At 49.0% G+C, this 27,496-nt stretch overlaps 1 protein-coding gene and 1 long non-coding RNA gene across 6 annotated transcripts in view; one reads left to right on the top strand and one right to left on the bottom strand.

Moving 5' to 3' along the window:
* The window catches only part of LOC140458842 (V-set and immunoglobulin domain-containing protein 1-like), a 50,303-nt gene extending 44,087 nt beyond the window's left edge, over positions 1-6,216 (bottom strand). For 2 of the 3 annotated variants that reach the window (XM_072553523.1, XM_072553524.1), the window contains exon 1: positions 6,115-6,216. In XM_072553523.1, the coding sequence (XP_072409624.1) occupies positions 6,115-6,169 (55 nt within the window). In that variant the 5' untranslated portion in view covers positions 6,170-6,216. The remainder of the gene's footprint in view (positions 1-6,114) is intronic. The other variant, XM_072553525.1, reaches the window with a different exon arrangement.
* Positions 551-26,266, top strand: LOC140458843 (uncharacterized). 3 transcript variants are annotated; one of them, XR_011953723.1, is made up of 5 exons: positions 551-828; positions 5,792-6,327; positions 14,987-15,162; positions 20,066-20,241; positions 22,796-26,266. It is a non-coding gene; the product is annotated as an uncharacterized lncRNA (long non-coding RNA). The 3 variants fall into 3 exon arrangements; XR_011953722.1 differs by lacking the exon at positions 551-828 and having other exon boundaries at positions 4,309-6,327; positions 22,796-22,863; positions 23,461-26,266; XR_011953721.1 differs by lacking the exon at positions 551-828 and having other exon boundaries at positions 4,309-6,327.
* The last annotated feature ends 1,230 nt before the right edge of the window (positions 26,267-27,496 follow it).

Here is a 27,496-nt window from a genome sequence, read left to right as displayed (position 1 = left end):
GGTTGGCCATGGAAAATTGTCCTGTAGTGTATAGGGATGTGTAGGTTAGGGTGGATTGGCCATGGGAAATTATCCCATAGTGTCCAGGGATGTGCAGGTTAGGGTAGATTAGTCAGGGGTAAATGTAGAGGAAGAGGGGAATGGGAATGAGTCTGGGGTGGGATACTCTTTGGAAGGTCAGTGTGATTTGTTGGGCCAAATGGCCTGTTTCCACACGGTAGGGGTTCACTGATTCTCTAAATTCTTTCACTTTGTAGCTGAGAGAGAGAGAGAGAGAGAGAGAGAGACCAGGATGAAAACTCGTTTCACAACCCTCAACTCGGTACATTCAGAATGGGTTACTCTTGCATTTCTGTGAGAGACATTAACTCCCGTTTATTGCTGACTGACGGGGCACTGGTGTCACGGTGTTAGAATTTTTCTGTCCTGACTCTCCAGCAGTTAACCTTCAATTGAAATGAGACCCAACAGGTTACTCTGCATTCCATGGCTCTGCTGGGTTTCCTGTGGAGAACGTGTTTACCTGCTGCAGTTACCTTGGTAACGACAAAGAACTGCAGACAGCTACAGCGCTGCCGAATAGACCGGGTCTAAGGTTCTCTGCTGAGAGTTGGGTCGGTGTTAGATTTCCTTTTACCGAACCGACTGAGAGGTTAAACCCAGACCGAGGTGGAGTAGACTGCATCGAAAAAAATGTCTTCGCCTTGCGTCTTAATTATGTCGCAAAGTGTGCTTCCGAACATGTGACACGGAAATAGACTTTTGGTGAGAGTTGCAGCTCAGGACGCCCAAAGCCTCTTCTAACGTGAAACTTCTGTCCATGTAAAGGTCTCTGTCCATGTTGTTTTACCAAACCGAGAGGGAGGGAGAAGGAGCAGGGTTTGGGGGCCGGGGGGCGGGGGGGAGGTGGGAATATGAAGCGGAAAGGAAGAAAAGAAAGGAGGAAAGGGGAATAGACGGGAGGTGGAGGGAGGGCGAGTCAGCGAGGGGAGAGAGGGGTGGGAGAGGCAGGGGAATGGGGAAGAGATGTTGAAAGGTAGATGGAGGTGGAAGAGGGAGTGAGAGTGACAGGGAGAGAGTTGGAAGGTGGAGGAGGGAGTGAGGGTGACAGGGAGAGAGTTGGAAGGTGGAGGAGGGAGTGAGGGTGACAGGGAGAGAGTTGGAAGGTGGAAGAGGGAGTGAGGGTGACAGGGAGAGAGTTGGAAGGTGGAGGAGGGAGTGAGGGTGACAGGGAGAGAGTTGGAAGGTGGAGGAGGGAGTGAGGGTGACAGGGAGAGAGTTGGAAGGTGGAGGAGGGAGTGACGGTGACAGGGAGAGAGTTGGAAGGTGGAGGAGGGAGTGAGGGTGACAGGGAGAGAGTTGGAAGGTGGAAGAGGGAGTGACGGTGACAGGGAGAGAGTTGGAAGGTGGAAGAGGGAGTGAGGGTGACAGAGAGAGAGTTGGAAGGTGGAGGAGGGAGTGACGGTGACAGGGAGAGAGTTGGAAGGTGGAGGAGGGAGTGAGGGTGACAGGGAGAGAGTTGGAAGGTGGAGGAGGGTGTGAGGGTGACAGGGAGAGAGTTGGAAGGTGGAGGAGGGAGTGAGGGTGACAGGGAGAGAGTTGGAAGGTGGAAGAGGGAGTGACGGTGACAGGGAGAGAGTTGGAAGGTGGAGGAGGGAGTGAGGGTGACAGGGAGAGAGTTGGAAGGTGGAAGAGGGAGTGACGGTGACAGGGAGAGAGTTGGAAGGTGGAGGAGGGAGTGAGGGTGACAGGGAGAGAGTTGGAAGGTGGAGGAGGGTGTGAGGGTGACAGGGAGAGAGTTGGAAGGTGGAGGAGGGAGTGAGGGTGACAGGGAGAGAGTTGGAAGGTGGAGGAGGGAGTGACGGTGACAGGGAGAGAGTTGGAAGGTGGAAGAGGGAGTGAGGGTGACAGAGAGAGAGTTGGAAGGTGGAGGAGGGAGTGACGGTGACAGGGAGAGAGTTGGAAGGTGGAAGAGGGAGTGAGGGTGACAGGGAGAGAGTTGGAAGGTGGAAGAGGGAGTGAGGGTGACAGAGAGAGAGTTGGAAGGTGGAAGAGGGAGTGAGGGTGACAGGGAGAAAGTTGGAAGGTGGAAGAGGGAGTGAGGGTGACAGGGAGAGAGTTGGAAGGTGGAAGAGGGAGTGAGGATGAAAGGGAGAGAGTTGGAAGGTGGAAGAGGGAGTGAGGGTGACAGAGAGAGAGTTGGAAGGTGGAGGAGGGAGTGAGGGTGACAGGGAGAGAGTTGGAAGGTGGAGGAGGGAGTGACGGTGACAGGGAGAGAGTTGGAAGGTGGAGGAGGGAGTGAGGGTGACAGGGAGAGAGTTGGAAGGTGGAAGAGGGAGTGAGGGTGACAGGGAGAGAGTTGGAAGATGGAAGAGGGAGTGAGGGTGACAGGGAGAGAGTTGGAAGGTGGAAGAGGGAGTGAGGGTGACAGGGAGAGAGTTGGAAGGTGGAGGAGGGAGTGAGGGTGACAGGGAGAGAGTTGGAAGGTGGAGGAGGGTGTGAGGGTGACAGGGAGAGAGTTGGAAGGTGGAGGAGGGAGTGAGGGTGACAGGGAGAGAGTTGGAAGGTGGAAGAGGGAGTGAGGGTGACAGGGAGAGAGTTGGAAGGTGGAGGAGGGAGTGACGGTGACAGGGAGAGAGTTGGAAGGTGGAGGAGGGAGTGACGGTGACAGGGAGAGAGTTGGAAGGTGGAAGAGGGAGTGAGGGTGACAGGGAGAGAGTTGGAAGGTGGAAGAGGGAGTGAGGGTGACAGAGAGAGAGTTGGAAGGTGGAAGAGGGAGTGAGGGTGACAGGGAGAGAGTTGGAAGGTGGAAGAGGGAGTGAGGGTGACAGAGAGAGAGTTGGAAGGTGGAGGAGGGAGTGACGGTGACAGGGAGAGAGTTGGAAGGTGGAAGAGGGAGTGAGGGTGACAGGGAGAGAGTTGGAAGGTGGAAGAGGGAGTGAGGGTGACAGAGAGAGAGTTGGAAGGTGGAAGAGGGAGTGAGGGTGACAGGGAGAGAGTTGGAAGGTGGAAGAGGGAGTGAGGGTGACAGGGAGAGAGTTGGAAGGTGGAAGAGGGAGTGAGGATGAAAGGGAGAGAGTTGGAAGGTGGAAGAGGGAGTGAGGGTGACAGAGAGAGAGTTGGAAGGTGGAGGAGGGAGTGAGGGTGACAGGGAGAGAGTTGGAAGGTGGAGGAGGGAGTGACGGTGACAGGGAGAGAGTTGGAAGGTGGAGGAGGGAGTGAGGGTGAAAGGGAGAGAGTTGGAAGGTGGAAGAGGGAGTGAGGATGACAGGGAGAGAGTTGGAGGGTGGAAGAGGGAGTGAGGATGACAGCGAGAGAGTTGGAGGGTGAAGGATGGAGTGAGGGTGACAGGGAGAGAGTTGAAAGGTGGAGGAGGGAGTGAGAGTGACATTGGGAGAGTTGGAAGGTGGAGGAGGGAGTGAGGGTGACAGGGAGAGCGTTGGAGGGTGGAAGAGGGAGTGAGGGTGACAGGGAGACAGTTGGAGGGTGGAGGAGGGAGTGAGGGTGACAGGGAGACAGTTGGAGGGTGGAGGAGGGAGTGAGGGTGACGGGGAGAGAGTTGGAAGGTGGAGGAGGGAGTGAGTGTGACAGGGAGAGAGTTGGAAGGTGGAGGAGGGAGTGAGGGGGACAGGGAGAGAGTTGGAAGGTGGAGGAGGGAGTGAGAGTGACAGGGAGAGAGTTGGAAGGTGGAGGAGGGAGTGAGGGTGACAGGGAGAGAGCTGGAAGGTGGAGGAGGGAGTGAGGGTGACAGGGAGAGAGCTGGAAGGCGGAGGAGGGAGTGAGGGGGACAGGGAGAGAGTTGGAAGGTGGAGGAGGGAGTGAGGGTGACAGAGAGCTGGAAGGCGGAGGAGGGAGTGAGGGTGACAGGGAGAGAGTTGGAAGGGTTGTAGGTACTCTGAGGGGATAGGATAATGTGAGGGGACAGAGAGAGAGTCGAGTTAGGAACAAGGAGACATTGAGGAGGTGAAGGAAGGTAAGGAGGGAGAGGGGAAAAATGAGGAGAGGTGGGTGAGAGGTATGGTGAGGGTTAGGGCCGGGTGAGAAGGAGACAGGGAATAAGAGAAGTGTGAACAGAGATGGGAACAGTGTGGATAGTGAGGAAGGAGGAGATGTCGAAGAAGGGGTAGAGTGAGTGAAGGGGTGAGGAGGCAATGGCAAGGAGGGAGAGAGAGGAGAGTGACTGAGGGGCTGGAGAGATTGGGAGGGAGAGGTGAATCAGTGAGGGGGAGAGGGGAGATCGAGGAAAGAAGGGGATTAGAGTGAGGACAGAGTGAGGATGGGAGGGTGAGGGGTAAAGAATGAGTGAGCAGGCAGGGAGAGTTGGGAAAACTGGGAGAGAGAACTAAGTGGGGATGGGAAAGACAGTGAATAGTGGGAGGTGGGAGACCGAGAGAAAGCTGGGGAAGACAAAGAGGGTTGTGTACGGGAGAGCGAGCATGCGGGCAGACAGAGAGAGAGAGAGAGAGGTTGAGAGAGAGAAGAAGGGTTGAGGGGAGTGTAAGAATACATGGTTGGTAAGGGGAAAGAGATAATGACAGAGCTCAGGGAAGAGAGGAGATGGAGGGTCAAAGGGGAGAGAGGCTGGGGAGGGTGTGGAAAAAGAGAGGTAGAGTCAAAGGGAGGAGAGTAGAAAGGAGAGTATTGGGGCAAGGGAGAGTATTGGGGCAGTTGAAGGGAGACAAAAAGACAGAGAGTTGAGGGGAGAGAGACTACAGGTAGAGTGAGGGAAAGAGAGGTTGAGAGAGAGACAGAGATTGGAGAGAGTGAGGGGGGGGAAGAGACAGATTGGAGAGAGTGAGGAGAGAGAGGAAGAGATTGGAGAGAGTGACAAGAGAGGGAGAGATTGGAGAGAGTGACGAGAGAGAGGGAGAGACAGAGATTGGAGAGATTGAGGAGAGAGCAGGGAGACACAGAGATTGGAGAGAGTGAAGAGAGAGAGGGAGAGATTTGAGAGAGTGACGAGAGAGGGAGAGATTGGAGAGAGAGGGAGAGACAGAGATTGGAGACATTGAGGAGAGAGCAGGGAGAGGCAGAAATTGGAGAGAGTGAAGAGAGAGAGGGGGGAGAGACAGATTGGAGAGATTGAGGAGAGAGAGGGAGAGATTGGAGAGAGTGAAGAGAGAGAGGGAGAGACAGAGATTGGAGAGATTGAGGAGAGAGAGAGAGGAAGAATTGAGGGGAGAGAGAGAATACATGGAGAGTGAAGGGAACGAGTCAATGACAGAGTTCAGTGAAGAGAGGAGATGGAGGGTCAAAGGGGAGAGAGGCTGGGGAAAGTGAAGAGAGAGAGTGAGGTAGGGTCAAAGGGAAGAGAGTAGAAAGGAGAGCATTGGGGGGGCTGAGAGAGAAATGGAGATAGTTGAAGGGAGAGGAAAAGATAAGTAGAGAGTTGAGAGGAGACAGAGTACAGGTAAATTGAGGAGAGGGAGAGACAGAGAGAGAGGACCAGAGGGAGAGACAGAAATTGGAGAGAAGGAGGAGAGAGAGAGGGACAAAGGGAGAGCTGAGGAGAAAGAAACAGGGCGAATGAGTGGAGGGAGAGAAGCAGAGGGAAGAGCGAGAGTTTGGGGAGAGTGGGGAGAGAGAAACTTGGGGAGAGTTGAGAGAATCAAGACAGGAGATTGGGGAAGAGAGGAGGATTCAAGGTGTTGGAGAGAATAGATAGATAATCCCTCTTCTGCACTACCTCTGGGAATACAAATACTTTCTGATTTAACCCTGAAATGACCGAGTGGTAGAATATTTGGAATTGCTTTAGTTTCTCCAAACAATGACATTTGCCTCCCTGTAGGATGCCTGCCTCATTTCCAGCGCCTTGATTCTGTCAAACATTGGCCACGTAGACCTCAAAAAAAAAGACCAAATCAACAGCTGCTTGTGGTCAGGTTATTGGGATTCCACTTCCAAATGGCTGGGATTGATAAGACACCAACGCTTCAAGTGTTTTGACCCAGAGAGTTCAAAGTAAAACCAAACTCCCCATTGATCTCCTTCCTCCTACCAACTATTTTCATATAGAACCTGCCCTACCCAAATAATGACCAACTCTACAAAGTTTCTCAGGCTGGTCAAAAGGTCCCCACCGACAACACCCCCATCGACAGGTAGACTCACGTGTGAGGAACAGAAGTACCAAGAGTAACCAGAAACAGCTGGGTCCGTCCGACATATTCCAAACAGTGCCGAATCGTGAAACAAGGAGAGACACCGTTGACTAACGTATTGGACCGAAATGTGCTATGTGGCTGATTTGCATTTCTCTGAGCCTTTTGAAAACAAGAATCTGACTGCATCGCATAGTATGAGGAAACAGAGAGAGAGACGCAGGTAAAATTCCAGAAATACCTGTGACTTGGACAATGCATCACAGTAGTTTCAACCTCCCTTGGTCAGTTTGATTTACATCAATTACCTTTCCTCACAATGCAGAGGGCGTACATTAATGGCAGCTCAGTTGGCTGGATGCCTGTCGAGTGATGCCGAGCATACGGGTTCCAACTCCCCCGGCCAAGGCCGCCATGCTGTTGTTGGCGTCCCGACCTTGGCCATCGGCTGAGATGGGCTGACCCTCGTATTAAAGCAGTTATCTCCCTTTCTTGAGAGTGCAGTCCTCTGGGCCTACAGTAACATTACCCCCACACTGTTACGCAGTGCTCAGCAGGTCTGAGTAGGATGGGACAGAGTTGGCATTTCAAGTCAGCAAGCTTTCAATAATTTCCAGCTGTGGCCATGTTTTGCCGTAATAACCATCCAAGGTGAAAACAATCAGTGAAGAAGGTTATCTAAGATTAAGATCAATTGGGCCACTGGGCTGAGGAGGGGCAGATGGAATTTAATTTGGATAAATGTGAGGGGTTGCATTTTGATAAAATAGACAAGGGCAGGGCTTTTGCCCGAAATGTCGATTTTCCTGCTCCTCGGATGCTGCCTGAACTGCTGTGCTTTTCCAGCACCACTTACCCAGAGTCTGGTTTCCAGCATCTGCAGTCATTGTTTTTACCTTATACAGTTAATGGTAGGGCCCTGGGTAGTGTTGTAGAACAGAGAGGTCTATGGGTTCAGGTACATCATTCTCTAAAGTTTGTCTCACACATAGACAGAGGGTTGAGAAGGGGTTTAACACGCTTACCGTCATTGCTCAGCCCTTTGAGTGTAGGAGTTGGGGACATCATGTTGAGGTTATACAGGACATTGGTGAGGCCCCTTCTGGAATACTGTGTCCAGTTCCCGTCTCCCTGTTACAGGAAGGATATTATTAAACTGGAGAGGGTTCAGGAGAGATTTCCCAGGATGTTGCCGGGAATGGGAGGATTGGAGTTATAAAGAAAGACTGGATAGGCTGGGAGTTTTTTCACTGGAGCGTAGGAGGCTGAGGGGTGACCTTATAGAGGTTAACAGAGGTGAATGGCAGCTCCCTCCAGAATGAGGGATTTTGAGACTAGAGGGGCATACTTTTAACATGAGAGGAGAAAAGACACGAGAAGGAAGTGCTTTACACAGAGAGTGGTTCGTGTGTGGAATGAACTTCCTGAGGAAGTGGGGCGGGGGGGGGAGGGGGGGGTGTAGGTACACTTACAACATTTAAAAGACATTTGGATAAGTCGCTGAAAAGGAAAAGTTTGGAAGGATATAGGCTAGGAGCAGGCAGATGGGGCAAGTTTGGCATTATGATTGGGATAGACCAGCTGAACTGACGTGCCTGTTTCAGTGCTGTGACTCTAATCTGTTTACAATTTCCACCACACATCGGTGACATCAAAGACTATCAGGAATGTCACGTGACTTCACCTCCCCCACCCCCACTCTCTGTCATCTCCCGTGCCCATTTTAACTCATGGCAAGTCCCTATTTTCCTGTGCTTGCTGACCCACATTGGTTTGAGTCAAGCCTCGATCGTTAAAATTCTTCACTGTGTTTTCAAATCCCTTGATCAGAAGATACAGGAGCAGAAAGCGACCATTCGGTCCATCGAATCTGTTCTGCCATTCAATGGTTGATCTGAGAACCCTCAACTCCACTTTCCTGTCTTTTTCCCATAATGCTTGGTTCCCCTTACTGATGAAAAATCTTGAGTGTATTTAGTAATCCAACCTCTGCGTCCCTCGACAGTGAATGATTCCACAGATTCACTCAGGGAAGACATTCCTCCTCATCACCGTCCTAGCTGGGTGACCCCTTATCCCGAGGTTACACCCTCTGTCCCTTGACTCCCCCACAAGCGGAAATAGCCTCTCCACATCTACCAATTCCCTGGAGAACCTCTCATCTTTCAATAAGGTCACTTCTCATTTTTCTAAACTTCAAGACAGTGTCACGCTGGAAAGCTGGAACCTCTCAGGATATATGTTTCACATGTGGTGAGTAGGGAAGGGTAGCTTTATTTGTTGTTTTTTACCATATACAGCTGGTACAATGAAAACCGGGTGTAGGTTTGCTCACTGAGCTGTGGGTTTGATATCCAGACGTTTCATTACCTGACTAGGTAACATCGTCAGTGGCGACCTCCAAGTGAAGGGAAGCTGTTGTCTCCTGCTTTCTATTTATATCTTTCTCCTGGATGGGGTTCCTGGGGTTTGCGGTGATGTCATTTCCTGTTCATTTTCTGAGGGGTTGATAGATGATATCTAGATCTATGTGTTTGTTTGTGGTTGGAGTGCCAGGCCTCTAGGAATCCTCTGGCATGTCTTTGCTTAGCCTGTCCCAGGACAGATGTGTTGTCCCAGTCGAAGTGGTAGTTTGTTTCCTCCGTGCGTAGGGCTACGAGGGAGTGAGGGTCGTGTCTTTTTGTGGCTAGCTGGTGTTCGTGTATCCTGGTGGCTAACTTTCTTCCTGTTTGTCCTACGTAGTGTTTGTGGCAGTCCTTGCACGGAATTTTGTAGATGACGTTGGTTTTGTCCATGGGTTGTACTGGGTCTTTTAAGTTTGTTAGTTTTTGTTTGAGAGTGTTGGTGGGTTTGTGTGCTACTAGGATTCCGAGGGGACTTAGTAGTCTGGCTGTGATTTCTGAAACTTCTTTGATGTATGGTAAGGTGGTTAGGGTTTCTGGCTGTGTTAGGTCTGCTTGTCATGGTTTGTTCTTGAGGAATCTGCGCACTGTATTTTTTGAGTATCCGTTCTTCTTGAATACGTTGTACAGGTGGTTCTCCTCTGTTTTCCGAAGTTCGTCTGTGCTGCAGTGTGTGGTGGAACAAATCACAACATCAGGAATGAAGGGCTTTTTCCTGAAACATTGATTTTCCTGCTCCTCGGATGCTGCCTGACCTGCTGACCACAATGTTGGATAAATTACAATGATCACAATGAATGATCATTAATAAAACATTGTGAATACTGTAAAGAGGAATTACAATGACAAATGTTGAGAGCCTCATACTGTATTGGAAGAAACTGATTTGGTTTTGTACCTAACATAACATTAACTTTGAATGTTTTTAATGGTCATTTTTATTTTGGAAAAAAGAAGAAAATTCCTAATTATAATTGATCCAGTGATATGGCCTTTTTCAAAAAATTTATTAACAAGATGTGGGTGTTGTTGGCTGTGGCCCAGTATCTATTACCCCCTGTCCCTAGTTGCCCCCCTTGAGAAGGTGGGGGTGAGCTGCCTTCTTGAACTGCTGTCCCTTAGGAGGGGAATTCCAGGATTTTGACTCAGGAAGGAGCAGTTGATATATTTCCGAGTTGGGATGGTGAGGAGCTCGGAGGGGAACTTGAAGAAAGTGGCGTTCTCATGTATCTGCTGCTGTTGCCCTTCTAGAGTCACAGCATCGCAGAGTTGTACAGCACAGAAAAAGACCCTTCAGTCCAACTCGTCCATGCTGACCAGATATCCGAAATTAATCTAGTTGAGGTGGAACTGGTTGTGGGTTTGGAAGGTGCTGCCTGAGGATCTTTGGTGAGTTTCGGCAGTGCATCTTGTAGATGGTACACACTGCAGTTACTGAAGGTCGGTGGGGGGAGGGAGGGGATGGTACACACTGCTGTTACTGAGGGTCGGTGGGGGAGGGAGGGGATGGTACACACTGCAGTTACTGAGGGTCGGTGGGGGAGGGAGGGGATGGTACACACTGCTGTTACTGAGGGTCGGTGGGGGGGGGAGGGGATGGTACACACTGCAGTTACTGAAGGTCGGTGGGGGGAGGGAGGGGATGGTACACACTGCTGTTACTGAGGGTCGGTGGGGGAGGGAGGGGATGGTACACACTGCAGTTACTGAGGGTCGGTGGGGGAGGGAGGGGATGGTACACACTGCTGTTACTGAGGGTCGGTGGGGGGGGGAGGGGATGGTACACACTGCAGTTACTGAAGGTCGGTGGGGGGAGGGAGGGGATGGTACACACTGCTGTTACTGAGGGTCGGTGGGGGAGGGAGGGGATGGTACACACTGCAGTTACTGAGGGTCGGTGGGGAGAGGGAGGGGATGGTACACACTGCTGTTACTGAGCGTCAGTGGGGGGGAGGGAGGGGATGGTACACACTGCTGTTACTGAGCGTCGGTAGGGGGAGGGAGGGGATGGTACACACTGCTGTTACTGAGGGTCGGTGGGGGGAGGGAGGGGATGGTACACACTGCTGCTACTAAGGGTCGGTGGGGGGGAGGGAGGGGATGGTACACACTGCTGTTACTGAGGGTCGGTGGGGGGGGGAGGGGATGGTACACACTGCAGTTACTGAGGGTCGGTGGGGGAGGGAGGGGATGGTACACACTGCAGTTACTGAGGGTCGGTGGGGGGAGGGAGGGGATGGTACACACTGCTGTTACTGAGTGTCAGTTGGGGGAGGGAGGGGATGGTACACACTGCTGTTACTGAGCGTCGGTAGGGGGAGGGAGGGGATGGTACACACTGCTGTTACTGAGGGTCGGTGGGGGGAGGGAGGGGATGGTACACACTGCTGTTACTGAGCATCGGTGGGGGAGTGAGGGGATGGAACACACTGCTGTTACTGAGGGTCGGTGGGGGGAGGGTGGGGATGGTACACACTGCTGTTACTGAGGGTCGGTGGGGGGGAGGGGATGGTACACACTGCTGTTACTGAGGGTCGGTGGGGGGGAGGGGATGGTACACATGCTGTTACTGAGGGTCGGTGGGGGAGGGAGGGGATGGCACACACTGCTGATACTGAGTGTCGGTGGGGGAGGGAGGGGATGGTACACACTGCTGTTACTGAGGGTCGGTGGGGGGAGGGAGGGGATGGTACACACTGCTGTTACTGAGGGTCGGTGGGGGGGAGTGAGGGGATGGTACACACTGCTGTTACTGAGGGTCGGTGGGGAGAGGGAGGGGATGGTACACACTGCTGATACTGAGTGTCGGTGGGGGGAGGGAGGGGATGGTACACACTGCAGTTACTGAGTGTCGGTGGGGGGAGGGAGGGGATGGTACACACTGCTGTTACTGAGGGTCGGTGGGGGGAGGGAGGGGATGGTACACACTGCTGTTACTGAGGGTCAGTGGGGGGAGGGAGGGGATGGTACACACTGCTGTTACTGAAGGTCGGTGGGGGGAGGGAGGGGATGGTACACACTGCTGTTACTGAGTGTCGGTGGGGGAGGGAGGGGATGGTACACACTGCTGTTACTGAAGGTCGGTGGGGAGAGGGAAGGGATGGTACACACTGCTGTTACTGAACATCAATGGGGGGGAGGGGATGGTACACGCTGCTGTTACTGAGTGTCGGTGGGTGAGGGAGGGGATGGTACACACTGCTGTTACTGAGCGTCGGTGGGGGGTGGGAGGGGATGGTACACACTGCTGTTACTGAGGGTCGGTGGGGGAAGGGAGGGGATGGTACACACTGCTGTTACTGAGGGTCGGTGGGGGAGGGAGGGGATGGTACACACTGCTGTTACTGAAGGTCGGTAGGGGGAGGGAGGGGATGGTACACACTGCAGTTACTGAGCATCGGTGGGGGAGGGAGGGGATGGTACACACTGCTGTTACTGAAGGTCGGTGGGGGGAGGGAAGGGATGGTACACACTGCTGTTACTGAGCGTCGGTGGGGGAGGGAGGGGATGGTACACACTGCTGTTACTGAAGGTTCGTGGGGGGAGGGAGGGGATGGTACACACTGCTGTTACTGAGCGTCGCTGGGGGGGGAGGGGATGGTACACACTGCTGTTACTGAGGGTCAGTGGGGGGAGGGAGGGGATGGTACACACTGCTGTTACTGAGCGTTGGTGGGGGGAGGGAGGGGATGGTACACACTGCTGTTACTGAGCGTTGGTGGGGGGAGGGAGGGGATGGTACACACTGCTGTTACTGAGCGTTGGTGGGGGAGGGAGGGGATGGTACACACTGCTGTTACTGAGGGTCGGTGGGGGGGAGGGAGGGGCTGGTACACACTGCTGTTACTGAGGGTCGGGGGGGGGAGGGAGGGGATGGTACACACTGCTGTTACTGAGGGTTGGTGGGGGGGAGGGAGGGGATGGTACACACTGCTGTTACTGAGCGTTGGTGGGGTATGGAACCTCTGGAATATCTTCCACACACCTCCCCCTCTTCTCTCGTTCAAACTCCGTGACCAGTCTCCTAACATTTCTGCTTGTGGCTCAGTGACAGTCTTTGTTTACTGCGCTCCAGCAGTGAAGTTGTTTCATGTTACTGAAAGTTACTCCACAAGTGTACATTGTTGTTGCTGTTCATTTACATGCCTCGTCAAATCACCTCAAACTACAGTCACCACTACACACAGTTTGTTTCAGGATCAAAACTCTCATATTCAAAGCTACCTTCCATCTGCATTACTCATAGAAAGATAGAAAATAGGAAAAGCAGTAGGCCATTCGGCCCTTCAAGCCTGCTACATATTCAGTGTGACCTTGGCTGATCATATAAATCACTCCCCTGTTCCCACTTTCTCCCCATGTTTTTTTGGCCCTTTGAACTCTGAGAATTATATCTAACACCTTAAAACATTCAATATTTTGGCCACAACTAGTTTCTGAGAGAGAGAATTCCACAGGGACCCCCCACTCTCTGGGTGAAGACATTTCTCCTCATCCCAGTCCTAAAGGGCCTGCCCCATATCTTTAGACTATGACTCCTCAATTCTGGTCTCCCCCGTCATTTGGAACATCCTTCTTGCGTTTACCGCGTCTGGTGTTAGAACGGTTTTGTTTCCTCCAAGATTCCTCGGTCTCCATTCTTCAAAAATCCGGTGACTATAATCCAAACTGACCGAATCTTCTCCATGCATCAGTCCTGTCATCCCAGGAATCAGCCTGGGAAATCTTCACTGCACTCTCTCCATCACCAGAATATCCTTCTTCAGATGCAGAGATCCCACACTGTACCCAATACTGAATGCGTGGTCTCACAGAGACAGTGTATAGTTGCAGCAATAAATTGACAAGGATGTTGCCAGGATTCAATGGTCTGAGTTTAGGGAAAGGTTAGACAAGCTAGGATCTTTTTTCTTTCAACAGTCGGAGACTGAGTGGGGGGGTGGGGGAGGGGGGACCTTAGGTAAAAACAATGACTGCAGATGCTGGAAACCTGAGTCTAGATTAGAGTGATGCTGGAAAAGCACAGCATCCAAGAAGCAGTAAAATCGATGTTTTGGGCAAAAGACCTTCATGTGGGAGGATCTTATAGAAGTGTAGAAGATCATGAGGGGCACGGATAGGGTGAATGCACTCAGTCTTTTCCCCAGGGTTCGGGAATCGAGGACTAGAGGGCATCAGTTTAAGGTTAGAGGGGAAAGAATAAAAAGGAACCTGAGGGACAACTTTTTTACACAGAGAGTGGTATGCATATGGAATGAGCTGTCAGAGGAAGTGGTTGAGGCTAGTACATCAACAACATTTGAAAGGTATGTGGACAAATACATGGATGGGCAGGGATTAGAAGGATATGAGTCAAGTGTGGGGAAATGGGGGTTAGGATGGACGGACATTTTGGTCAGTATGGACCAGTTAAGGATGAAGGGGCTGTCTCTGTGACTCTATCCCTGCTCCTGTACTCAAATACTCACGGGTGCGTCCTGTTGATGTGAAGAAACTTTCAAGCAAGCACCAAGATATGCCCCCTGCAGGATGCTGGTTCTCTATTTATCACTCCCTCACATCCCACCTCGCAACCTTGACTTGCTTATGGTCTTGCTTATGCTCTCTGAGTGGTAAAGCACCACTCTCTCCCTATTGTACCTTAAACTACACCTAATTTACATTAAATTACATCTCTTTTTCTCTCTTGCCGCCATTAACTGCTCAACGGGCATTCACACCATAGATTCTCTCCAGAGTGGAAACAGGCCCTTCGGCTCAACAAGTCCTCACCGACCCTTTGAAGAGCAACTCATCCAGACCCATTTCCCTGCCCTGTTATTCTACATTTACTCCTGACTACTGCACCTAACCTGCACATCCCTGGAGCCTATCGGACAATTTCCCATGGCCTCAACCCACACTAACCTGCACATCCCTGGAGCCTATCGGACAATTTCCCATGGCCTCAACCCACACTAACCTGCACATCCCTGGAGCCTATCGGACAATTTCCCATGGCCAATCCACCCTAACCTGCACATCCCTGGGCACTATGGGACAATTTCCCATGGCCAATCCACCCTAACTTGCACATCCCTGGGCACTATGGGACAATTTCCCATGGCCAATCCACCCTAACCTGCACATCTTTGGATTGTGGGAGGAAACCAGAGCATCCAGAAGAAACCCACGCAGACACAGAGAGAATGTGCAAACTCCTCACTGACCCAAGGCTGGAATCGAACCTGCCTCCTTGGTGTCATAAGGTAGCATAGCTAACCACTGAGCCACCATGCCCCCCAGTGTGGTCTCCCTGGTGAAATATTTTCCATAAAACCATAAGATCTAAATCAGGTTAGATTTATTACTGTATTCACATGTGTACAAATACAGTGCAATGTGTTGTTTCGTATCACCACGCCCCGGTGCCATCTTGAAACACAAGAAACAATGCAAGATATTAATGCAACAGAATTCATCTTTGTGTTTCCTTCAAAGGTGGCCTCCCCTTCGTCTTGTTCCAGGCTCTGGTGTCCTTTGAATGGGGTCCACCTCCTCTAGCGCTCCCGTGACTAACTACATCTGTGTTGGAGCCAGGGGCCTGGTTGCAGCCTCCTCTACCCCATTAACACTGTCACTGCTGCACCTGAGCCAGAGTTGGCCACATGGATAAGGTAAATAGACAAAGTCTTTTTCAGGGTGGGAGAGTCCAAAACTAGAGGGGCACAGGTTTAGGTTGAGAGGGGAAAGATATAAAAGAGACCTAAGGGGCAATGTTTTCACCCAGAGGGTGGTGTGTGTATGGAATGAGCTGCCTGGGGAAGTGGTGGAGGCTGGGACAATTACAGCATTTCAACGGCATCTGGATGGGTTTATGAACAGGAAGGATTTAGAGGGATATGAGCCAAGTGCTGGCAAATGGGCCTGGATTAGGTTGGGATATCTGGTCGGCCTGGACTGAAGGGTCTGTTTCTGTGCTGTATGAAGCTATGACCACTCAGAGTGTACCTTTCCTTGGTACAAACCACATCAGTTTATTCCAACGCTGCATGTTACTTACTGCATTTAAGACCAGAAGAAATAGGAACTGGAGTAGGCCATTCGGCCCCTCAAGTCAGCTCCACCACTCAGTAGGATCATGGCTGATCCGCCATTTCTCATGGTGAAAGTGGGTACAGCAGATGCTGGAGATTAGAGTCAAAATTAAATCAGGAAGGGCTTTTCGAGCAATCCTCTAATCTTGGCCATTCCTTATGTCTACTTTCCTGCCCTATCCCTGTAATCCGTGAGTCCCCGACTGATCAAAAATCTCTGAAATGCACTCAAGGACTCTGGCCCCACAGCTGTCTGTGACAGAGAGTTCCAAAGGCACACAACTCTCTGAGAGAAGAAGTTCCTCCCCATCTCAGTCTGAATTTGGTGCCCCTTTTATTCTGAGACGGTGCCCTCTGCTCCTAGACCCTCTCAGCATTGACCCTGTCCAGCCCCTTCAGAATCCGAAATGTTTCAATGGGATCGTCTCTCGTTCTAAACTCCAGCGAGGAGAGTCCCAACCAGTTTAACCTTTGGTCAGGAGACAATCCCTCCATAGCAGGAATCATGATAGTCAGCAGAAAGTAAAAGACTTAGTGTTTGGTGTCAGAGACTCTATCAGAATCAGATTTCGACCATCTGCAGTTCTTTGCCTTCAAGTTGTAATGACAATAAATATGAACCCAAATCATCAACAGGCATAAGTGACATTTTAATTTCAACAAGGCTTTTGTTTTTCTTAAAGGGTGACATACAGCCTTCAGTAAGAAGACTGGCAATGTAAATTGTCAACAAAGTTATTCAGGGACTGGAGAAAAGGGGTTTATGACTTCTCCCCGGCCTTGAGGTGGATCTGGGAATGCCACACCCAATGGGCTTATAAACAAAAGGACATCAAAGGGGTTGTACACCAATCTGTAATCTCCTGTGAGCTATTTCAGATTGTGAATCTGAGCGAAGGAGAGAGAATGTTCCAGGCAGAAGCTATAGAAACCTGACACTGTAGGAGCAGGCCTTTTGGCCCATTGAGTTGTTACACAGTCCACTGTCTGACCAACATCAGGGCTTCCAGCATCACTCAGTTTAATGGTGCCAAAGTCCTACCATCTAAATGTCACAGAAAGCAGAGATTGATCTGTCTACCTTTTCTAACTTGTATTTTCTTTGCCTTTCCTTTCTAATCTGTGTTATATTACAGTTCGGCACAAAGATGTCATGTTCTATGACACATAGCAGGACCCATAAACTTACGGAATGACTTGAATCATACCAACCCTCCAAAGAGTATCCTACACAGACCCAATCCAGCCCTTTTCCTATGGCCATAGTCTCCAGGGACGTGCAGGTTAGGGTGGATTGGCCATGCTAAATTGTCCCATAGTGTCCAGTGATGTGCAGGTTAGGTTAGATTGGCCATGGGGAATTGTCCCATAGTCCCACAATGCTGTTACTGAATGTCGATGGGGGGAGGGAGGGGATGGTACACACTGCTGTTACTGAGCATTGGTGGGGGAGGGAGGGGATGGTACACACTGCTGTTACTGAGGGTCGGTGGGGGGAGGGAGGGGATGGTACACACTGCTGTTACTGAGGGTCGGTGGGGGGAGGGAGGGGATGGTACACACTGCTGTTACTGAGTGTCAGTTGGGGGGGGAGGGGATGGTACACACTGCTGTTACTGAGCGTCGGTGGGGGAGAAGGGATGGTACACACTGCTGTTACTGAGGGTCGGTGGGGGGAGGGAGGGGATGGTACACACTGCTGTTACTGAGCGTTGGTGGGGGGAGGGAGGGGATGGTACACACTGCTGTTACTGAGCGTTGGTGGGGGGAGGGAGGGGATGGTACACACTGCTGTTACTGAGCGTTGGTGGGGGGAGGGAGGGGATGGTACACACTGCTGTTACTGAGGGTCGGTGGGGGGAGGGAGGGGATGGTACACACTGCTGTTACTGAGCGTTGGTGGGGTATGGAACCTCTGGAATATCTTCCACACACCTCCCCCTCTTCTCTCATTCAAACTCCGTGACCAGTCTCCTAACATTTCTGCTTGTGGCTCAGTGACAGTCTTTGTTTACTGCGCTCCAGCAGTGAAGTTGTTTCATGTTACTGAAAGTTACTCCACAAGTGTACATTGTTGTTGCTGTTCATTTACATGCCTCGTCAAATCACCTCAAACTACAGTCACCACTACACACAGTTTGTTTCAGGATCAAAACTCTCATATTCAAAGCTACCTTCCATCTGCATTACTCATAGAAAGATAGAAAATAGGAAAAGCAGTAGGCCATTCGGCCCTTCAAGCCTGCTACATATTCAGTGTGACCTTGGCTGATCATATAAATCACTCCCATGTTCCCACTTTCTCCCCATGTTTTTTTGGCCCTTTGAACTCTGAGAATTATATCTAACACCTTAAAACATTCAATATTTTGGCCACAACTAGTTTCTGAGAGAGAGAATTCCACAGGGACCCCCCACTCTCTGGGTGAAGACATTTCTCCTCATCCCAGTCCTAAAGGGCCTGCCCCATATCTTTAGACTATGACTCCTCAATTCTGGTCTCCCCCGTCATTTGGAACATCCTTCTTGCGTTTACCGCGTCTGGTGTTAGAACGGTTTTGTTTCCTCCAAGATTCCTCGGTCTCCATTCTTCAAAAGTCCGGTGACTATAATCCAAACTGACCGAATCTTCTCCATGCATCAGTCCTGTCATCCCAGGAATCAGCCTGGGAAATCTTCACTGCACTCTCTCCATCACCAGAATATCCTTCTTCAGATGCAGAGATCCCACACTGTACCCAATACTGAATGCGTGGTCTCACAGAGACAGTGTATAGTTGCAGCAATAAATTGACAAGGATGTTGCCAGGATTCAATGGTCTGAGTTTAGGGAAAGGTTAGACAAGCTAGGATCTTTTTTCTTTCAACAGTCGGAGACTGAGTGGGGGGGTGGGGGAGGGGGGACCTTAGGTAAAAACAATGACTGCAGATGCTGGAAACCTGAGTCTAGATTAGAGTGATGCTGGAAAAGCACAGCATCCAAGAAGCAGTAAAATCGATGTTTTGGGCAAAAGACCTTCATGTGGGAGGATCTTATAGAAGTGTAGAAGATCATGAGGGGCACGGATAGGGTGAATGCACTCAGTCTTTTCCCCAGGGTTCGGGAATCGAGGACTAGAGGGCATCAGTTTAAGGTTAGAGGGGAAAGAATAAAAAGGAACCTGAGGGACAACTTTTTTACACAGAGAGTGGTATGCATATGGAATGAGCTGTCAGAGGAAGTGGTTGAGGCTAGTACATCAACAACATTTGAAAGGTATGTGGACAAATACATGGATGAGCAGGGATTAGAAGGATATGAGTCAAGTGTGGGGAAATGGGGGTTAGGATGGACGGACATTTTGGTCAGTATGGACCAGTTAAGGATGAAGGGGCTGTCTCTGTGACTCTATCCCTGCTCCTGTACTCAAATACTCACGGGTGCGTCCTGTTGATGTGAAGAAACTTTCAAGCAAGCACCAAGATATGCCCCCTGCAGGATGCTGGTTCTCTATTTATCACTCCCTCACATCCCACCTCACAACCTTGACTTGCTTATGGTCTTGCTTATGCTCTCTGAGTGGTAAAGCACCACTCTCTCCCTATTGTACCTTAAACTACACCTAATTTACATTAAATTACATCTCTTTTTCTCTCTTGCCGCCATTAACTGCTCAACGGGCATTCACACCATAGATTCTCTCCAGAGTGGAAACAGGCCCTTCGGCTCAACAAGTCCTCACCGACCCTTCGAAGAGCAACTCACCCAGACCCATTTCCCTGCCCTGTTATTCTACATTTACTCCTGACTACTGCACCTAACCTGCACATCCCTGGAGCCTATCGGACAATTTCCCATGGCCTCAACCCACACTAACCTGCACATCCCTGGAGCCTATCGGACAATTTCCCATGGCCTCAACCCACACTAACCTGCACATCCCTGGAGCCTATCGGACAATTTCCCATGGCCAATCCACCCTAACCTGCACATCCCTGGGCACTATGGGACAATTTCCCATGGCCAATCCACCCTAACCTGCACATCCCTGGGCACTATGGGACAATTTCCCATGGTCAATCCACCCTAACTTGCACATCCCTGGGCACTATGGGACAATTTCCCATGGCCAATCCACCCTAACCTGCACATCTTTGGATTGTGGGAGGAAACCAGAGCATCCAGAAGAAACCCACGCAGACACAGAGAGAATGTGCAAACTCCTCACTGACCCAAGGCTGGAATCGAACCTGCCTCCTTGGTGTCATAAGGTAGCATAGCTAACCACTGAGCCACCATGCCCCCCAGTGTGGTCTCCCTGGTGAAATATTTTCCATAAAACCATAAGATCTAAATCAGGTTAGATTTATTACTGTATTCACATGTGTACAAATACAGTGCAATGTGTTGTTTCGTATCACCACGCCCCGGTGCCATCTTGAAACACAAGAAACAATGCAAGATATTAATGCAACAGAATTCATCTTTGTGTTTCCTTCAAAGGTGGCCTCCCCTTCGTCTTGTTCCAGGCTCTGGTGTCCTTTGAATGGGGTCCACCTCCTCTAGCGCTCCCGTGACTAACTACATCTGTGTTGGAGCCAGGGGCCTGGTTGCAGCCTCCTCTACCCCATTAACACTGTCACTGCTGCACCTGAGCCAGAGTTGGCCACATGGATAAGGTAAATAGACAAAGTCTTTTTCAGGGTGGGAGAGTCCAAAACTAGAGGGGCACAGGTTTAGGTTGAGAGGGGAAAGATATAAAAGAGACCTAAGGGGCAATGTTTTCACCCAGAGGGTGGTACGTGTATGGAATGAGCTGCCTGGGGAAGTGGTGGAGGCTGGGACAATTACAGCATTTCAACGGCATCTGGATGGGTTTATGAACAGGAAGGATTTAGAGGGATATGAGCCAAGTGCTGGCAAATGGGCCTGGATTAGGTTGGGATATCTGGTCGGCCTGGACTGAAGGGTCTGTTTCTGTGCTGTATGAAGCTATGACCACTCAGAGTGTACCTTTCCTTGGTACAAACCACATCAGTTTATTCCAACGCTGCATGTTACTTACTGCATTTAAGACCAGAAGAAATAGGAACTGGAGTAGGCCATTCGGCCCCTCAAGTCAGCTCCACCACTCAGTAGGATCATGGCTGATCCGCCATTTCTCATGGTGAAAGTGGGTACAGCAGATGCTGGAGATTAGAGTCAAAATTAAATCAGGAAGGGCTTTTCGAGCAATCCTCTAATCTTGGCCATTCCTTATGTCTACTTTCCTGCCCTATCCCTGTAATCCGTGAGTCCCCGACTGATCAAAAATCTCTGAAATGCACTCAAGGACTCTGGCCCCACAGCTGTCTGTGACAGAGAGTTCCAAAGGCACACAACTCTCTGAGAGAAGAAGTTCCTCCCCATCTCAGTCTGAATTTGGTGCCCCTTTTATTCTGAGACGGTGCCCTCTGCTCCTAGACCCTCTCAGCATTGACCCTGTCCAGCCCCTTCAGAATCCGAAATGTTTCAATGGGATCGTCTCTCGTTCTAAACTCCAGCGAGGAGAGTCCCAACCAGTTTAACCTTTGGTCAGGAGACAATCCCTCCATAGCAGGAATCATGATAGTCAGCAGAAAGTAAAAGACTTAGTGTTTGGTGTCAGAGACTCTATCAGAATCAGATTTCGACCATCTGCAGTTCTTTGCCTTCAAGTTGTAATGACAATAAATATGAACCCAAATCATCAACAGGCATAAGTGACATTTTAATTTCAACAAGGCTTTTGTTTTTCTTAAAGGGTGACATACAGCCTTCAGTAAGAAGACTGGCAATGTAAATTGTCAACAAAGTTATTCAGGGACTGGAGAAAAGGGGTTTATGACTTCTCCCCGGCCTTGAGGTGGATCTGGGAATGCCACACCCAATGGGCTTATAAACAGAAGGACATCAAAGGGGTTGTACACCAATCTGTAATCTCCTGTGAGCTATTTCAGATTGTGAATCTGAGCGAAGGAGAGAGAATGTTCCAGGCAGAAGCTATAGAAACCTGACACTGTAGGAGCAGGCCTTTTGGCCCATTGAGTTGTTACATAGTCCACTGTCTGACCAACATCAGGGCTTCCAGCATCACTCAGTTTAATGGTGCCAAAGTCCTACCATCTACATGTCACAGAAAGCAGAGATTGATCTGTCTACCTTTTCTAACTTGTATTTTCTTTGCCTTTCCTTTCTAATCTGTGTTATATTACAGTTCGGCACAAAGATGTCATGTTCTATGACACATAGCAGGACCCATAAACTTACGGAATGACTTGAATCATACCAACCCTCCAAAGAGTATCCTACACAGACCCAATCCAGCCCTTTTCCTATGGCCATAGTCTCCAGGGATGTGCAGGTTAGGGTGGATTGGCCATGCTAAATTGTTCCATAGTGTCCAGTGATGTGCAGGTTAGGTTAGATTGGCCATGGGGAATTGTCCCATAGTCTCCAGGGACGTGCAGGTTAGGGTGGATTGGCCATGCTAAATTGCCCCATCGTGTCCAGTGATGTGCAGGTTAGGTTAGATTGGCCATGGGGAATTGTCCCATAGTCTCCAGGGACGTGCAGGTTAGGGTGGATTGGCCATGCTAAATTGCCCCATCGTGTCCAGTGATGTGCAGGTTAGGGTGGATTGGCCATGGGAAATTGTCGCATAGTGTCCAGGGATGTGCAGGTTAGGGTGGATTGGCCATGGGAAATTGTCCCATAGTGCCCAGGGACGTGCAGGTTAGGGTGGATTGGCCATGGGAAATTGTCCCATAGTGTCCAGGGATGTGCAGGTTAGGGTGGATTGGCCATGGGAAATTGTCCCATAGTGCCCAGGGACGTGCAGGTTAGGGTGGATTGGCCATGGGAAATTGTCCCATAGTGTTCAGGGATGTGCAGGTTAGGGTGAATTGGCCATGCTTCGTTGCCCATTGTGTTCAGGGGGTGCATTAGTTAGGGGTAAGTGTAGTGTAGTAGGGGAATGGGTCAGGGTGGGTTACTCTTTGGAGAGTCAGTGTCGACAATTTTGGGCCAAATATTCTGTTTCCACACTATAGGGATTCTATGATTCTATGATTCAAACAGAAGCATCCAGCATTGCACCCGACTACTTGAATAGGTCCAATTTAAAACGAATTCCCACAGATCATTCATAATATTAACTGCAATATGTTTCTCCATTGTCCCTCAGTTTGAAGTGGTAATCTTTTCCATTTTTAGACTCAGTTAAAGGAAGGATATTGTCAAGCTGGAGAAGGTTCAGAAGAGATTTCCCAGGATTTTTCCAGGTACAGAAGGTTTGAGTTATAAAGAAAGGCTGGGACTTGTTTTATTGGAGTGTAGGAGGTTGGGAGGTGACCTGATAGATGTTTATAAAATAGATTGAGTTGATGATCATTGTCTTTTACCAAAGGAGGGGACTTTCAAAACTACAGGTGATAATCTTTAAAGTGAGAGGAGAGAGATTTAAAAGAAGACATAAGATGCAAAGTTCATGTGTGGAATGAGCTTCCTGAGGAAGTGGGGGTGTGTGGGGACAGTTACAGCGTTTAAAAGACATTTGGATAAGGACATGAACAGGGAAGGGTTGGAGGGAGATGGGCCAGGAGCAGGCAGGGGGGACTAGGTTAGCTTGCGACTATGGTCGGCAAGGACTGGTTGGGCCGAAGGATCTGTTTCCATGCTGTATGACTCTATGATCCAAAAAATAAAAGCTATTGTTACACAGTCCACTGTCTGACCAACATCAGGGCTACCAGCATCCCTCAATGTAATGGTGCCAAAGTCCTACCATCTACATGTCACAGAAAGCAGAGATTGATCTGTCTACCTTTTCTAACTTGTATTTTCTTTGCCTCTCCTTTCTAATCTGTGTTATATTACAGTTCGGCACAAAGATGTCATGTTCTATGACACATAGCAGGACCCATAAACTTACGGAATGACTTGAATCACACCATCACCAGATACTGTGCTCAAGGGGTCACAGTGGAGCTGAAACAACTGCCTTATTGCTATTCTATCAATCAGAAAGGAACACGGTGATCTTGTGCGTAACTGGTTTGTATACTGTGAATTTGTGTTTCAATATATCGACACACACATTCACATAAAAACTCACAAACACACTCTCTCTCTCACACACACACACATATACACAGACGTACACTCACTCGCATACACACTCAGTCTCACACACACTGACACACTCTCTCCCACACACTCTCACACAAAAAAACACAGGCTCACTCACACATTCACACTCACATACATACATACACAGATACACACTCATTCTCTCAACCCCCCCCCCCCCGCCCTGTGAAACAGATCAGGAAATGACATCACCACAGGAAATGGCATCACCAACCCAAGGAAACATAAAAACATAAATAAAATGTGGGCCATACCACCTGTGCTTCACTGGAGGCTCACTGATGATGTCACCTAGTATGGTGACAAAACGTCTGAAACCAAACCTTCCAGCTCAGCGAGCTAACTTACATCCACACACAGACACTCACTCATTTACACATACACACATGTACACAGTCACTTGCTCACTCACTCATACATATAGATACATTCATACACATATACCCACTCACACACATGCTCTCTCATACATGCACATACACGTATACACACGCACACTTTCACACGCACACACACTCACAGACACAACATTTATACTCACTCACTCACATACACACATGAAACATAAAGAATAATGGCTGCAACTCAACACGATGAGGGCTCATGCCTTATAGAAACAGATTAGGTTACAGAAATGTTTATCTCTATTAAACAAAGCTACAGAGTTTGCTGCCTGCTTTCTTTTGTGTCAACCCCTCCCTAACATGCCATTACCTTGAAAAATTCAAAGTAACAGACACAGTACCTCTGTACTAAATTCAGCCAATGTTAGGAATGCTCAGCAGACTTGGAGCATCAGTGCAGACAACAACAGAGTCAGTATCTGAGGTGATGCAATCTTGATTAGAATCTGATTTCCAACAGTTGTGCTGTTTCACCCTCATGTTGCCGTGATGACAGACCATTGCACCAAATCACTGAAGGACATATTGACTTGTTACCTCCAACATGAGTTTTTCAAAAAAAAAAGCAACAAGAACCGAGAATGCAAATTCTGAGCAATGCATTCATTGACTGCCTGGAAGATCTATCTCGATTATCCCATCCTTGAGCTAGACCTTGAAATGTCACACATGATGGGTGTTGAGAAATATTTAAAGGCAGAAATGCACTGCAGACTGGGTCAAGGTGTCTTAGAGAGAAGTTCTCCTCTGTCAGTGTTTGAACAAGACCGTCATGTAGATCAAATATGCAGTGTGTTCTGGCACCTCCCTTTAGACAGAACATGGCTATCATTTTTCCTGCGTGTGTGTGTGTGTGTGAAAGTATGTGTGTGAGTGTGCATGTATGTGTAAGTGTGTATGTGAGTATGTGTACATATATGTGAGCGTGTGTGTATGCATGTATGAGAGAGTGCATGTGTTTGAGAGTGTGTGTGTGTGCATGTATGATAGAGTGTATGTGCGCGTGTATGAATGATTTTGTGTGTGTGAATGAATGTGCACGTGTGTGTGTGTATGAAAAGGTCTTTGTGTATAACTGAATGTGTGAGTGTGTGTGGAAATAAGTGACTGTGTGTAAGTGTGATGTGGAGAAGCCAGTGTTGGACTGGGGTGGACAAAGTTAAAAATCACTCAACACCAGGTTATAGACTAATAGGTTTATTTGCAAGCACAAACCTTCAGAGCACTGATCCTTCATCAGGTGGTTGCGGAGTTAAGAAAAAAACGACATAGAATTCATCACAAAAGATTACAGTGTCATGCAACTGAAATGATATAGTGAACAAATTGGGCGAATAGACCCTGATAGCTAAGTTCAGTACACATGAGGATGGCTTCAACTGGGACCTTGCGTTTATGTCTCACTACAGGTGACCCCGTTACACTATACACTCTCACACATACACACACATGGGAGCATACATACACACTCTTACATGCTCACACACTCATGCAGACCCTCAGACCCTCTATCTTACACATGCTGTCTCTCATGCGCGCACACACACACACACACACACACACACACACATATCGACCCCCCTCTTACACTCTCAGCCATGCACACACCCTTTCACGGGCGTATAATCCATCACACACACACATTTACTTTACCAAGCTTTCACAGATGCAAACGCATACTCTCTCATGTGCACTCAAACTGACACACACAAACTCACATGCACACACTCACTCACTCTCTCTCTCTCTCTCGGCACACACACACACATATATAAGTCAATGGGGTGAAATTGTATTTACAGAATTATATATTGCTCAAAAATGCACAATCTAGAGGCAATCAATCCATGTAATATTTTGTAAATTCCACTTTGGAAATAGAACCAGTCTGACTCAAGACTGGGATATAGACAGACTCTAACCTCACACTTTTTAATGCATTGTCTGAGCTGAGATGCTATAAAACCTTAAATTATCTCGAGAAGGTGACTTAAAATAAGTTCTGGGATTTACATATTAATGAACCAAAACCTGCAACCCAAAAGATGAAAGACTTAACAACAATCCAGGTTTGTTGAATATATCATTTCAGTTGCATGACATTGTAATCTTTCACTATAAACTCTGTGTCATGTGGTCCACCTGATGAAGGAGCAACGCTCCGAAAGCTAGTGCTTCCAAATAAACCTGTTGGACTATAACCTGGTGTTGGGTGATATTTGACTGTGTGTAAATGAATGTGTGTCTAAAACTGTCCCCTTTCCTTTTGCACCATAGTTGCACAACTGCTCACAAAGGATTATACTTTTATACAGTACAATAAAGGCCCTGCAGACTATAGACTATACACTGATTTAAAAAAGCTCCTGATCTATGGTAGACCCACTTTGCAGTGCTCGGCCCAAAACCTTGAATATTATGACCCCCCTCAAGTGCTGATCCAAGTCCTTTGGAAATGTTGTGAGGTTTCCTGCCTCAACTCCCCCCCCCCCCCCCCCCTCCCTCATGCAGTACATTCCAGATCCCTACCACTCTCTGGATGATATTCCTTTTCACCAAAACCCTTCAAAACCTCCTGTCTTTCACTTTAAAATGATGCCACCCCACCTCCCCCCCCCACTTTGTTGTTGATCCTTCAACTAAGGGGAGCAGCCGCTTTATCACCTCCAAATATTGACACTTCCAGCCTCACGCAACACAACGGTCATTTCATCCCATTGCCTTCTCTTGATGGTGACATCGTTTTAAAGTGAAAGACAAGAGGTTTTGATGAGTTTTGGTGGAAAGGAATTTCACTCAGAGGGTGGTAGGGATCTGGAGTGTACTGCATTAGTGGGGTGTTGAGGTAGGGAACCTCATAACCTTCAAGAAGGACTTGCATCAGCACTTGAGGTGTCATAATATTCAAGGCTTTGGGCCTAGTGCTAGGAAGTGGGTCTAACATAGATTTAGAGCCTTTTTTTTTAATCAGTGTAGACTCTATAGACTGTAGGGCCCTTATTGTACTGCTTAAAAGTAAAATTATTTGTGAGCAGTTGTGCAAAGATAGTGCAAGAGAAAAGAGGACAGCTTTGGGCATACAAACACTTCCATGCAGTCAGTCACAAAGCTGGTCCTTTTCCTCAAAATTACTGTGTCCTTGATTTTCTCAGAGGGGGCGTGAACAACAGCCCACTCTCTGAAATGGCTGAACTGGTTCAGAGCTGAATGGTTTATTGGGTACTTTTGGTTTACCCCAAACAGATGATACCTCAGGCCAAATGCTTTCATGTTTTAGAAATAACTTCTTTATTGAAAGGCGATTGTCCTGTCCTGACAGTTGAGGTTTATTGGTCCAGTTCAGCAGTTGTATGTGAAAGGG

This window comes from Chiloscyllium punctatum, chromosome 34, assembly GCF_047496795.1.
Source record: "Chiloscyllium punctatum isolate Juve2018m chromosome 34, sChiPun1.3, whole genome shotgun sequence".
In the NCBI taxonomy this organism is placed as follows: Eukaryota; Metazoa; Chordata; class Chondrichthyes; order Orectolobiformes; family Hemiscylliidae; genus Chiloscyllium; species Chiloscyllium punctatum.
This window is presented reverse-complemented; position numbering and strand designations above follow the sequence as displayed.